This window comes from Babylonia areolata, chromosome 9 (assembly GCF_041734735.1).
Source record: "Babylonia areolata isolate BAREFJ2019XMU chromosome 9, ASM4173473v1, whole genome shotgun sequence".
NCBI lineage: Eukaryota > Metazoa > Mollusca > Gastropoda > Neogastropoda > Buccinidae > Babylonia > Babylonia areolata.
The window spans coordinates 48430851-48446351 of NC_134884.1; the positions used below are offsets into that span (position 1 = coordinate 48430851).

The 15501-nt window shown below is 46.7% G+C and overlaps 1 protein-coding gene across 3 annotated transcripts in view; it reads right to left on the reverse strand.

Moving 5' to 3' along the window:
• Positions 1-229: 229 nt before the first annotated feature.
• Positions 230-15501, reverse strand: part of LOC143285555 (uncharacterized) — a 21522-nt gene continuing 6250 nt past the window's right edge. For all 3 annotated transcript variants that reach the window (XM_076592938.1, XM_076592937.1, XM_076592939.1), the window contains exons 2-5: positions 14292-15020; positions 5564-6317; positions 3704-4295; positions 230-1058 (exon numbers count right to left, since the gene is read on the reverse strand). In XM_076592938.1, the coding sequence (XP_076449053.1) occupies positions 236-1058; positions 3704-4295; positions 5564-6317; positions 14292-14591 (2469 nt within the window). In that variant the 5' untranslated portion in view covers positions 14592-15020 and the 3' untranslated portion in view covers positions 230-235. The remainder of the gene's footprint in view (positions 1059-3703; positions 4296-5563; positions 6318-14291; positions 15021-15501) is intronic.

Sequence of the window (15501 nt, forward strand, 5' to 3'; positions counted from 1 at the left end):
TTTGTTTTTTACAACACACAAATGATCATTTTAATTTAAATCAAAAGGATATTTTTAAAAATCTTGGGAAACAATACACTCTAGTCTAACAATGCTGATGCAATCTTTTAAAAATAAGAGAAAAACAAAAAAACAGGATAACTGATTCAATTTTAAAAAGAATAAGAAAACCAACAACCCAGGATACTCTGATAAGCTGGCTAGAGTCCACAAACACAAAGCACAGGGCAAGCCGCTACACATAGGTATGAACGTCTGTCAGAGCAGTCTCACACATCTCACAGGCCGACCGACCCGGCTGGTTCTCAAACGTACATGCCGGACACATGCGCTTGCTCTCCCCGGCGGCGGGGAACTTGAGACCCGGGGCATTCCTGCTCTTGCTGCAGGTGGAGCAGATGGTGTGGGCAGCCCAGTTCTCCATGGTGCAGGCGGGGCAGCGCCACTTCAGCATCCCCAGGTCCATGCTCTGTGAGGACTGACGGCTGATGCCGTTCCTCTGACCCGATGACGATGGGGTCACCAGAGAGCTGCCCCGCACCGTCCCCCCTGGCTTCACCACCATCTTCTCCCGCAGGATCACTTCTGACGATGACCCTGCCCCACTGCGACCCGTGCTGACGATTGACTTGGCCAGCGGACCTTTCTCCGGTCTGGCGGCGGGGGTGGGCACGGCCACTGAGCCCTGGGGGGTGGGCACAGCCGCTGAGCCCTGAGCCTGCCGTGACAACAACACCTGACTGTCTGTGGCCTTGCCTGACGCTGCCACCTGGGCGAACGTGGGCGTCTTCTGTGGACCTGGCTCACACACCGTGTTGCTGTACAGTGGACAGGGGCCAGGGCTGGCATCCGGAGGGAAGTAGACAGGGTGCGGTGGTGGCTGAGAATCCCCGTAGGGGTGGGAGCTGCTGTCCTGTGGGGTGTTGCTGGGGCTGTCCCGTGGGGCCCCCCCTGCCACAGAGGGGAGGGGAGGGGGAGGGTAGTGCTGACCCGCCTCCACTGCCAATGACGTGTTCAACATAGCCAGCACCGCTGTGGCCGGCTGACCAGGAGCAACCCTGAAATGAGATCACAGCAGTAAACACTGTAATGTAAAACAATTGTAATAATGATCAGCAGCAGCAGTAATAGTAATAGTATATTACAAAGCACTTTCAAACTTCTCAGAGTGTTTTACAATAATGTATCAGTCAGACATAAAGCACACAAGAACATACACTCAGACACACACACACATGCATGCAGACACACATACACACACACACACACACACACACAGTCATCAGTTGTTTTTACTGTGGCTGTTTTCTACACAACTCCCCTTGTCCATCTCTCACCCATTCTCCACACCCACTATCTGGTGCTGAAAACAATGAATGCATACAATGATACAGGTTTCAATGACAATAAACCACTTTAGTTTAACTAGTGAGAAGATGAACAGTCTTCAGCGGTAATGATGTGGACTGGGATGCTTTTTTCCTTCCACTTAACTAGTGAGAAGATGAACAGTCTTCAGCGGTAATGATGTGGACTGGGATGCTTTTTTCCTTCCACTTAACTAGTGAGAAGATGAACAGTCTTCAGTGGTAATGATGTGGACTGGGATGCTTTTTTCCTTCCACTTAACTAGTGAGAAGATGAACAGTCTTCAGTGGTAATGATGTGGACTGGGATGCTTTTTTCCTTCCACTTAACTAGTGAGAAGATGAACAGTCTTCAGCGGTAATGATGTGGACTGGGATGCTTTTTTCCTTCCTTCGTTATCTTATCATTATCACAGTATATTATGTAGGCTGTCACAGGATTTAATGAAAAAAGAAATTTTTCTTTAAACTGCAAAAATTGTTTTCTTGCAGCTAACACACACACACACATACACACACACACACACACACACACACACCACTCACTAATACCACCACACACACACCTCCACCTCTGAATGCCAATAGAGACACACACACACCGCCCACCAATACCACCACACACACACCTCCACCCCCTAATGCCAACAGACACACACACACACCGCCCACCAATACCACCACACACACACCTCCACCCCCTAATGCCAACAGACACACACACACACACACACACACACACACACACCGCCCATCAATACCACCACACACACACCTCCACCCCCTAATGCCAACAGAGACAAACACACTCACACACACACACACACACACACTGCCCACCAATAGCTCCACACACACACCTCCACCACCTAATGCCAATACACACACACACACACACACACACACACACACACACACACACCGCCCACCAATACCACCACAAACACACCTCCACCACCTAATGCCAACACACACACACACACACACACACACACACACACACACACCGCCCACCAATACCCCCACACACACACCTCCACCCCCTAATGCCAATACACACACACACACACACACACACACACACACACACACACACCGCCCACCAATACCGCCACACACACACCTCCACCCCCTAATGCCAATACACACACACACACACACACACACACACACTCCACCCACCAATACTGCAACACACACACCTCCACCCCCTAATGCCAATACACACACACACACACACACACACAAACACACACACACACCACACACCAATACCGCCACACACACACCTCCACCCCCTAATGCCAATACACACACACACACACACACACACACAAACACACACACACACCGCCCACCAATACCACCACACACACACCTCCACCCCCCAATGCCAAAAGACACACACACACACACACACACACACACACACACACACACACACACACATACACCGCCCACCAATACCACCACACACACAACTCCACCCCCCAATGCCAATACACACACACACACACACACACACACACACACACCGCCCACCAATACCGCCTCACACACACCTCCATCCCCCAATGCCAAAAGACACACACACACACACACACACACACACACACACACACACTGCCCACCAATACCACCACACACACACCTCCACCCCCTAATGCCAACACACACACACACACACACACACACACACACACACAAACACCGCCCACCAATACCACCACACACACAACTCCAACCCCTAATGCCAACAGACATATGCACACACACACACACACACCACCACCACCAATACTGCCACAAACACAACTCCAACCCCAAATGTCAATGGACACACTCACACACACACACACACAAACACACTGCCCACCAATACTGCAACACAAACACCTCCACCTCCTAATGCCAAAAGACACACACACACACACATACACAAACTCACCACCACCACCACCACCACCACCACCATTACCACCACACACACACAACTCCAACCCCAAATGCCAACAGACACACACACACACACACACACACACACACACCATCTCCACCACCACCAATACCGCCATACACGCAACTCCAACCCCAAATGCCAACAGACACACACACACACCATCTCCACCACCACCAATAACGCCACACACACAACTCCAACCCCAAATGCCAATAGATACGCACACACACACATCCACCAATACCACCCCCTGCACCCTCCCCCCCTCTATCCACAAATACCCATACACACAAACACACCAATACCCACACCCTCCAACACACATACACACAAAACACTCAACCCCCCCGCCCCCCCCACCTCCCCCAATTCCCACCTGGTGACATCCGATGACTGCTGACTAGAAGTAGGCCGGTGCACCATGCTGGATGAGGAACGTGCCCCCATCACCCCCCCTGCCCCCGCCTTCCCATCCCACTGCACCGGTCGCCACTCCCCGAAAGACACTGCCGCCCCCTCTCTTGTCCTACTACCTGCAGGCCGCCGCATAACCACCTCCGGCTCCACCACAGAACCGCCCCCAACCTGTCCCCCCACCGCCTGGCTGGGCACGGCTTGAGGAAACAGGGGGCTGGGAGCGGACTCCACATCATCATCCATGAAGGGGAAATCAACAGGAGGGGGTCTGTGGGTGTGTGGGGGGAACAGCTGTGCGGAATGTCTGGGGGAGGAGGAGGACGCGGGGGGTGGCTGTGGGAGAGGAACGTTCATGGCCGGAGAGTCCACCTGATCCCCACCACCGCTGTTCACCGGCTGAGCAGGGAACCCGTAGCTGTAGTACCCAGGGGGGGCAGGGGAGGGGAGGTGAGGCCCACTACTACCCAGGTGCCCTGAGGTGGAGGAGGGTGCCGGGAAGGGAGAGATCACCCCGTAGGCTGACGACCGGTTGCTCATCACCGACACTGATCCTGGAACAAAACATTTTTTCTCCTAAAATAACTTTTCATGGCCCAGTGGTTGCGCATGATTTTTTCCCCAAAAAATAACATTTCATGGTCTTGTGGTTACATGTAAATTTTTCCCCTGTACTAACCTTTCTTGGCCTAGAAGTAACGCATTAATTTTTTTCTATAAAATAACATTTCACAGCCAAGTGGTAACACATGAATTTTTTCTCAAAAATAATATTTCATGGCCTAGTGGTAATGCGTCTGCTCAGGAAGCAAGAGAATCGGAGCACATGGGATCAAATCCCACAAGAGAATCAGAGAACATGGGATCAAATCCCACCAGAGAATCGGAGCACATGGGATCAAATCCCACAAGAGAATCAGAGAACATGGGATCAAATCCCACCAGAGAATCGGAGCACATGGGATCAAATCCCACAATAGAATCGGAGCACATGGGATCAAATCCCACAATAGAATCGGAGAACATGGGATCAAATCCCACAATAGAATCGGAGCACATGGGATCGGATCAAATCCCACAATAGAATCGGAGCACATGGGATCAAATCCCACAATAGAATCAGAGAACATGGGATCAAATCCCACAAGAGAATCGGAGCACATGGGATCAAATCCCACAATAGAATCAGAGAACATGGGATCAAATCCCACAATAGAATCAGAGAACATGGGATCAAATCCCACAAGAGAATCGGAGCACATGGGATCAAATCCCACCAGAGAATCGGAGAACATGGGATCAAATCCCACAATCAGCAGTATTCTCTCCCCCTCCACTAGACCTTGAGTGGTGGTCTGGACACCAGTCATTTGGATCATGGAAGAGGAACTGAAATCCCATGTAAAACATGCACACAGTGAACATAAAAGAACCCACAGCAACGAAAGGGTTGATAGTATCTCTTTCACAAAACACTCTGGCTCTACATCATTTCACATCATAAACAATTCTGGTAATAAGGAATCAAGATCTGCATGTGATAGAAACTACTACTACTGGCACTGTAGAATGGACCTTTTTTACAAGCTATCTGTTTTCTTCTGTGTGACTCTCTCTCCCTCACTCTTGATCTTTTTCCCTTTTCTGTTTTTCTTTCTGGATTTTGTAGAGTGGAAGTGGTTTTCCAAGGACAAAACACCCTGCTGCAACAGGGCCTCCAACACTGATCACCAGGGAACACTGGGTCAAAGCCACTGTCATGTGCTCTGGTGGTAGAAAGGAGAAAAACAAGTTTTCGATCTGTCTGGACACAGCACATTACCTGACACGTAGCCTGACGACTGGGCAGAGGAAGCATACGACGACCTTGACCCTGGCACCTGACGAAAGCCCGCATCTCCCACAACAGCAGAGGGAGGTAACTGTGGAGGTGCCTCAACCTTCAGTCCCCCTGCAACAGGCAGATGCTCTGCCATGTTCTGGTAGGTGTGGGTCAGGGGCTGAGGGAGGTGGGTAAAACCGGGACCCACGTGGTTCAGGGGCTGGTGGGAAAGGGCGTGGGGGGCTGCAGCAGGAACGCCTGCCATGGGATGGCCCAGGTTCATTCCCCCCGTCACCCCCTCCCTCCCCATCCCCGGCGGCAGACCCAGGGCCTGCGTGGCAGTCATGTCCCTGTGCGACGCTCCTTGATGCTTCACCAACGCACCATCAGGGTGCCCTCCCATGTTGTTGCTGTTGTTCCCCCCTTGAAGGGCCGGCGTGGTGCTGGCTGGTAAGGGCACGTGCACAGGGTCCACGGAGGTTCCCGACAGCAGCACACTCATGACGTCCATCAGGCTGAGGTTCATGCACCTCATCTGGTCGTGGTAGTCCCCGATGTAGCGGCACTCCTCCGCCGCCACCTGGCAGTCAAAGGCCACATGCAGCACCACCTCAGTGTCCGGGGCCTGCTGCAGGATCAGATAAGTGCTGCTGCTGCTGACCTCCTCTCCTGTCATGTAGCCCACCAGCTGCAGGATCTCCTCTGGCTCCTCTAGGTGACTTTTCACCTTGGTGCGGAAATACCCACCGTACGTCTGCACAGCAAGACAAAAAATATATAAAAATATCTCTCTCTATATAATACATACTGTACAGAGATAGATAGAAGAATTTTACATATGTATTGATATATATTCATACATGTATATCCATTTTCTTGGAGTATTCAAGAGCAAATATAGTATTTTCAGTTTTGATAATGCTTTAAAAAATAAGGTTTGATAAAAACTTTAAATCAAAATATCAGTCGGGTTCAACAAATGTGACCAAACAAAAGAAAATTCCATACTTTGTCCAGACCAGACTGAAAAATGTCCATATCAAACTGAATCAAAAATGTGTCTGCTACAAAGCTGACAAAAGAGATCGGAGGATATCTTAGTATCAATATGTTTATAAACATATTCAATTTTCAGCGCTTTCTGCAGGTTTTGTGTTTTTGTTTTTTAAATGCATTGAGCTCACTGCTGAATAGTACAGGAGGTGGAGGAGGGGGGGGGGGGTGATGAGATCCTATGTTAAAGCAACAAACACACAATAGTTTTGACTTCTGCCTATCACAGATCTCATGAGAGCAAATGCAACACACCCATAAGCTGGCCAACAGGCTGACAGCAATAGCTTGACCAACTGATCTACACAGCCCTTGGCACAGCTCATGGACTATTATCAACTGCCACATTCATTTCATAATGTTTAAACTTGGATCTCATCACACGAGGAACATGGACTATATATATATATATATATATATATATATATATATATATATATATATATATATATATATATATATATATAACACAACAACAGAAGACAAGAAAAATGACAAAGAAAAAGAAAAAAAAAAGTGTATAAAACCCCAACAAAAAGACAGTAAACCAACAAGCACATCTACCCTGAGCAGTCAGAACTAAAAACCAACAAGCACACCTACCCTGAGCAGTCAGAACTAAAAACCAACAAGCACACCTACCCTGAGCAGTCAGAACTAAAAACCAACAAGCACACCTACCTTGAGCAGCCACAACTAAAAACCAACAAGCACACCTACCTTCAGCAGTCAGAACTAAAAACCAACAAGCACACCTACCTTAAGCAGTCAGAACTAAAAACCAACAAGCACACCTACCCTGAGCAGTCAGAACTAAAAACCAACAAGCACACCTACCCTGAGCAGTCAGAACTAAAAACCAACAAGCACACCTACCTTGAGCAGTCACAACTAAAAACCAACAAGCACACCTACCTTGAGCAGTCACAACTAAAAACCAACAAGCACACCTACCTTAAGCAGCCACAACTAAAAACCAACAAGCACACCTACCTTGAGCAGCCACAACTAAAAACCAACAAGCACACCTACCTTGAGCAGCCACAACTAAAAACCAACAAGCACACCTACCTTCAGCAGTCAGAACTAAAAACCAACAAGCACACCTACCCTGAGCAGCCACAACTAAAAACCAACAAGCACACCTACCTTGAGCAGCCACAACTAAAAACCAACAAGCACACCTACCTTGAGCAGTCAGAACTAAAAACCAACAAGCACACCTACCTTGAGCAGTCAGAACTAAAAACCAACAAGCACACCTACCTTCAGCAGCCACAACTAAAAACCAACAAGCACACCTACCTTGAGCAGCCACAACTAAAAACCAACAAGCACACCTACCTTCAGCAGTCAGAACTAAAAACCAACAAGCACACCTACCTTGAGCAGCCACAACTAAAAACCAACAAGCACACCTACCTTCAGCAGCCACAACTAAAAACCAACAAGGAGATCTACCTTGAGCAGCCACAACTAAAAACCAACAAGCACACCTACCTTAAGCAGTCAGAACTAAAAACCAACAAGCACACCTACCTTAAGCAGTCAGAACTAAAAACCAACAAGCACACCTACCTTCAGCAGTCAGAACTAAAAACCAACAAGCACACCTACCCTGAGCAGTCACAACTAAAGACCAACAAGCACACCTACCTTGAGCAGCCACAACTAAAAACCAACAAGCACACCTACCTTGAGCAGTCACAACTAAAAACCAACAAGCACACCTACCTTAAGCAGTCAGAACTAAAAACCAACAAGCACACCTACCTTGAACAGTCACAACTAAAAACCAACGAGCACACCTACCTTCAGCAGTCAGAACTAAAAACCAACAAGCACACCTACCTTGAGCAGTCACAACTAAAAACCAACAAGCACACCTACCTTAAGCAGCCACAACTAAAAACCAACAAGCACACCTACCTTGAGCAGCCACAACTAAAAACCAACAAGCACACCTACCTTGAAGAGCCACAACTAAAAACCAACAAGCACACCTACCTTGAGCAGCCACAACTAAAAACCAACAAGCACACCTACCCTGAGCAGCCACAACTAAAAACCAACAAGCACACCTACCTTAAGCAGTCAGAACTAAAAGCCAACAAGCACACCTACCTTCAGCAGTCAGAACTAAAAACCAACAAGCACACCTACCCTGAGCAGCCACAACTAAAAACCAACAAGCACACCTACCTTGAGCAGCCACAACTAAAAACCAACAAGCACACCTACCTTCAGCAGTCAGAACTAAAAACCAACAAGCAAACCTACCTTCAGCAGTCAGAACTAAAAACCAACAAGCACACCTACCCTGAGCAGCCACAACTAAAAACCAACAAGCACACCTACCTTAAGCAGTCAGAACTAAAAACCAACAAGCACACCTACCTTGAAGAGCCACAACTAAAAACCAACAAGCACACCTACCTTGAACAGTCAGAACTAAAAACCAACAAGCACACCTACCTTGAACAGTCAGAACTAAAAACCAACAAGCACACCTACCTTAAGCAGTCAGAACTAAAAACCAACAAGCACACCTACCTTAAGCAGTCAGAACTAAAAACCAACAAGCACACCTACCTTCAGCAGTCAGAACTAAAACCCAACAAGCACACCTACCCTGAGCAGTCAGAACTAAAAACCAACAAGCACACCTACCTTGAGCAGCCACAACTAAAAACCAACAAGCACACCTACCCTGAGTAGCCACAACTAAAAACCAACAAGCAGATCTACCTTGAGCAGCCACAACTAAAAACCAACAAGCACACCTACCCTGAGTAGCCACAACTAAAAACCAACAAGCAGATCTACCTTGAGCAGCCACAACTAAAAACCAACAAGCACACCTACCCTGAGTAGCCACAACTAAAAACCAACAAGCAGATCTACCTTGAGCAGTCAGAACTAAAAACCAACAAGCACACCTACCTTGAGCAGCCACAACTAAAAACCAACAAGCAGATCTACCTTCAGCAGTCAGAACTAAAAACCAACAAGCACACCTACCTTGAACAGCCAGACAAGCACACCTACATTGAGCAGCCAGAACTAAAAACCAACAAGGAGATCTACCTTGAGCAGCCACAACTAAAAACCAACAAGCACACCTACCTTGAGCAGCCACAACTAAAAACCAACAAGCACATCTACCTTGAGCAGCCACAACTAAAAACCAACAAGCACACCTACCTTCAGCAGTCAGAACTAAAACCAACAAGCACACCTACCTTGAGCAGTCACAACTAAAAACCAACAAGCACACCTACCTTGAGCAGTCAGAACTAAAAACCAACAAGCACACCTACCTTCAGCAGTCAGAACTAAAAACCAACAAGCACACCTACCTTGAGTAGCCACAACCAAAAACCAACAAGCACACCTACCTTGAGCAGTCAGAACTAAAAACCAACAAGCACACCTACCTTGAGCAGCCACAACTAAAAACCAACAAGCACACCTACCTTCAGCAGTCAGAACTAAAAACCAACAAGCACACCTACCTTCAGCAGTCAGAACTAAAAACCAACAAGCACACCTACCCTGAGCAGTCAGAACTAAAAACCAACAAGCACACCTACCCTGAGCAGTCAGAACTAAAAACCAACAAGCACACCTACCTTGAGCAGTCACAACTAAAAACCAACAAGCACACCTACCTTGAGCAGTCACAACTAAAAACCAACAAGCACACCTACCTTAAGCAGCCACAACTAAAAACCAACAAGCACACCTACCTTGAGCAGCCACAACTAAAAACCAACAAGCACACCTACCTTGAGCAGCCACAACTAAAAACCAACAAGCACACCTACCTTCAGCAGTCAGAACTAAAAACCAACAAGCACACCTACCCTGAGCAGCCACAACTAAAAACCAACAAGCACACCTACCTTGAGCAGCCACAACTAAAAACCAACAAGCACACCTACCTTGAGCAGTCAGAACTAAAAACCAACAAGCACACCTACCTTGAGCAGTCAGAACTAAAAACCAACAAGCACACCTACCTTCAGCAGCCACAACTAAAAACCAACAAGCACACCTACCTTGAGCAGCCACAACTAAAAACCAACAAGCACACCTACCTTCAGCAGTCAGAACTAAAAACCAACAAGCACACCTACCTTGAGCAGCCACAACTAAAAACCAACAAGCACACCTACCTTCAGCAGCCACAACTAAAAACCAACAAGGAGATCTACCTTGAGCAGCCACAACTAAAAACCAACAAGCACACCTACCTTAAGCAGTCAGAACTAAAAACCAACAAGCACACCTACCTTAAGCAGTCAGAACTAAAAACCAACAAGCACACCTACCTTAAGCAGTCAGAACTAAAAACCAACAAGCACACCTACCCTGAGCAGTCACAACTAAAAACCAACAAGCACACCTACCTTGAGCAGCCACAACTAAAAACCAACAAGCACACCTACCTTGAGCAGTCAGAACTAAAAACCAACAAGCACACCTACCTTGAACAGTCACAACTAAAAACCAACGAGCACACCTACCTTCAGCAGTCAGAACTAAAAACCAACAAGCACACCTACCTTGAGCAGTCACAACTAAAAACCAACAAGCACACCTACCTTAAGCAGCCACAACTAAAAACCAACAAGCACACCTACCTTGAGCAGCCACAACTAAAAACCAACAAGCACACCTACCTTGAAGAGCCACAACTAAAAACCAACAAGCACACCTACCTTGAGCAGCCACAACTAAAAACCAACAAGCACACCTACCCTGAGCAGCCACAACTAAAAACCAACAAGCACACCTACCTTAAGCAGTCAGAACTAAAAGCCAACAAGCACACCTACCTTCAGCAGTCAGAACTAAAAACCAACAAGCACACCTACCCTGAGCAGCCACAACTAAAAACCAACAAGCACACCTACCTTGAGCAGCCACAACTAAAAACCAACAAGCACACCTACCTTCAGCAGTCAGAACTAAAAACCAACAAGCAAACCTACCTTCAGCAGTCAGAACTAAAAACCAACAAGCACACCTACCCTGAGCAGCCACAACTAAAAACCAACAAGCACACCTACCTTAAGCAGTCAGAACTAAAAACCAACAAGCACACCTACCTTGAAGAGCCACAACTAAAAACCAACAAGCACACCTACCTTGAACAGTCAGAACTAAAAACCAACAAGCACACCTACCTTGAACAGTCAGAACTAAAAACCAACAAGCACACCTACCTTAAGCAGTCAGAACTAAAAACCAACAAGCACACCTACCTTAAGCAGTCAGAACTAAAAACCAACAAGCACACCTACCTTCAGCAGTCAGAACTAAAACCCAACAAGCACACCTACCCTGAGCAGTCAGAACTAAAAACCAACAAGCACACCTACCTTGAGCAGCCACAACTAAAAACCAACAAGCACACCTACCCTGAGTAGCCACAACTAAAAACCAACAAGCAGATCTACCTTGAGCAGCCACAACTAAAAACCAACAAGCACACCTACCCTGAGTAGCCACAACTAAAAACCAACAAGCAGATCTACCTTGAGCAGCCACAACTAAAAACCAACAAGCACACCTACCCTGAGTAGCCACAACTAAAAACCAACAAGCAGATCTACCTTGAGCAGTCAGAACTAAAAACCAACAAGCACACCTACCTTGAGCAGCCACAACTAAAAACCAACAAGCAGATCTACCTTCAGCAGCCAGAACTAAAAACCAACAAGCACACCTACCTTGAACAGCCAGACAAGCACACCTACATTGAGCAGCCAGAACTAAAAACCAACAAGGAGATCTACCTTGAGCAGCCACAACTAAAAACCAACAAGCACACCTACCTTGAGCAGCCACAACTAAAAACCAACAAGCACATCTACCTTGAGCAGCCACAACTAAAAACCAACAAGCACACCTACCTTCAGCAGTCAGAACTAAAACCAACAAGCACACCTACCTTGAGCAGTCACAACTAAAAACCAACAAGCACACCTACCTTGAGCAGTCAGAACTAAAAACCAACAAGCACACCTACCTTCAGCAGTCAGAACTAAAAACCAACAAGCACACCTACCTTGAGTAGCCACAACCAAAAACCAACAAGCACACCTACCTTGAGCAGCCACAACTAAAAACCAACAAGCACACCTACCTTGAGCAGCCACAACTAAAAACCAACAAGCACACCTACCTTCAGCAGTCAGAACTAAAAACCAACAAGCACACCTACCTTGAGTAGCCACAACCAAAAACCAACAAGCACATCTACCTTAAGCAGTCAGAACTAAAAACCAACAAGCACACCTACCTTCAGCAGTCAGAACTAAAAACCAACAAGCACACCTACCTTGAGTAGCCACAACCAAAAACCAACAAGCACACCAACCTTAAGCAGTCAGAACTAAAAACCAACAAGCACATCTACCTTAAGCAGCCACAACTAAAAACCAACAAGCACACCTACCTTGAGCAGCCACAACTAAAAACCAACAAGCACACCTACCTTGAAGAGCCACAACTAAAAACCAACAAGCACATCTACCTCGAGCAGCCACAACTAAAAACCAACAAGCACACCTACCTTGAGCAGCCACAACTAAAAACCAACAAGCACACCTACCTTAAGCAGTCAGAACTAAAAACCAACAAGCACACCTACCTTAAGCAGTCAGAACTAAAAACCAACAAGCACACCTACCTTAAGCAGTCAGAACTAAAAACCAACAAGCACACCTACCTTGAGCAGTCAGAACTAAAAACCAACAAGCACACCTACCTTAAGCAGCCACAACTAAAAACCAACAAGCACACCTACCTTGAGCAGTCACAACTAAAAACCAACAAGCACACCTACCTTGAGCAGCCACAACTAAAAACCAACAAGCACACCTACCTTGAGCAGTCACAACTAAAAACCAACAAGCACACCTACCTTCAGCAGTCACAACTAAAAACCAACAAGCACACCTACCTTGAGCAGTCACAACTAAAAACCAACAAGCACACCTACCTTGAGCAGCCACAACTAAACACCAACAAGCACACCTACCTTCAGCAGCCACAACTAAAAACCAACAAGCACACCTACCTTAAGCAGTCAGAACTAAACACCAACAAGCACACCTACCTTGAGCAGCCACAACTAAACACCAACAAGCACACCTACCTTAAGCAGTCAGAACTAAAAACCAACAAGCACACCTACCTTGAGCAGTCACAACTAAACACCAACAAGCACACCTATCTTGAGCAGCCACAACTAAAAACCAACAAGCACACCTACCTTGAGCAGCCACAACTAAAAACCAACAAGCACACCTACCTTGAGCAGCCACAACTAAACACCAACAAGCACACCTACCTTCAGCAGCCACAACTAAAAACCAACAAGCACACCTACCTTAAGCAGTCAGAACTAAACACCAACAAGCACACCTACCTTGAGCAGCCACAACTAAACACCAACAAGCACACCTACCTTAAGCAGTCAGAACTAAAAACCAACAAGCACACCTACCTTGAGCAGCCACAACTAAACACCAACAAGCACACCTACCTTGAGCAGCCACAACTAAAAACCAACAAGCACACCTACCTTGAGCAGCCACAACTAAAAACCAACAAGCACACCTACCTTGAGCAGTCACAACTAAAAACCAACAAGCACACCTACCTTGAGCAGCCAGAACTCCCTCTTCCAGGGCTGGCCTAGCAGTAGCAACATGTACTTTTCCAGCTCCAAGAAAGCCGCCGCCGCCTGCCGCCCCTGGAACCGGCCACTGGCCACCGTCTTCTGGATGACGGAGATGAAGGGGAGGTAACGGAAGCAGGACATGCCCCCTTGCTGCGTCAGGCTGGAGCGCACCAGCCGGGTGATGGCCATGGCCAAGTTGTCACGGTCGCTGTCCGACAAGGCAGCAGCATGCACATGGCGCTTGCGGTACAGTGTCTGGGCCTGCTCCAGGTAATCCATGGGGCGCAGTTATCTCCCTGGGATGAGGCTCAGGGCACTGGGAGCAACGGATATTCGTGCACTGTTGTTGACGCAAGTCATGAATCAATCATCTTCCTCCTCTTCATCAGGAAAAAAAAAGAAAAAAGATGAAACACCCTTCCTTCAAATGCGTCTCATCGTTGTAAAGAGTAACTGTTCTCTTATTCCAGGGCTTGAGGTTCATTCTGAGACATTTTACACATATCCCACACTGATAAAGTTGACTCAGTATTTTAGGTTTTGTGGCTCCACAGCTACCAAGGTAAAGGAGGAATGATAACAATCTCCTTTATTTGACAGCTTTATAAAGACTTAATAACCAAAACAAAAAAGAAAGGCTTGTAATTCTGTTTATTCTCCTGCAGTCTTTCCACTCTTGTTCAGGTATTTGTAGTTCCGTGTAGTTCTCTGCAACAAGACAGACAACAGCAATTAGGAAATGTCACAATGGTAGTCCAGCTGACTGTCGTTATGACTGATTTGAAGTTTTGGTACATAACTGTACAATTTGTACGGCTGCCTTCCATACTGATCATTATTGTTTTTTGGGGGTTTTGTTGTTTTTTGTTTTTGCTTTTGGTCTTTTTTTTCCACATGCCCTAAGTAAGTAAATGAAAAGTTGTATGCCTTTTTTGGTATGGGTGATTTTTTTTCCATAATTGCAAATGATTACTATGACATAGTAATGGAATGCCAGGTATTGGTTTTGATTATTGTCTCGTTTTGAGTTGATTGTGTTATGGACAATAATGACTGACATACATCTGTTTTTGTTAATGTTCACTGCATTCAGATTTTTTGTTTTTTTAATTCTGAATTGGCAAACTGAATTTATATACAAAATAAAATGGTGGTCAACCTGAGAAAGTCCTGGCAAAAAAAAAGAAGA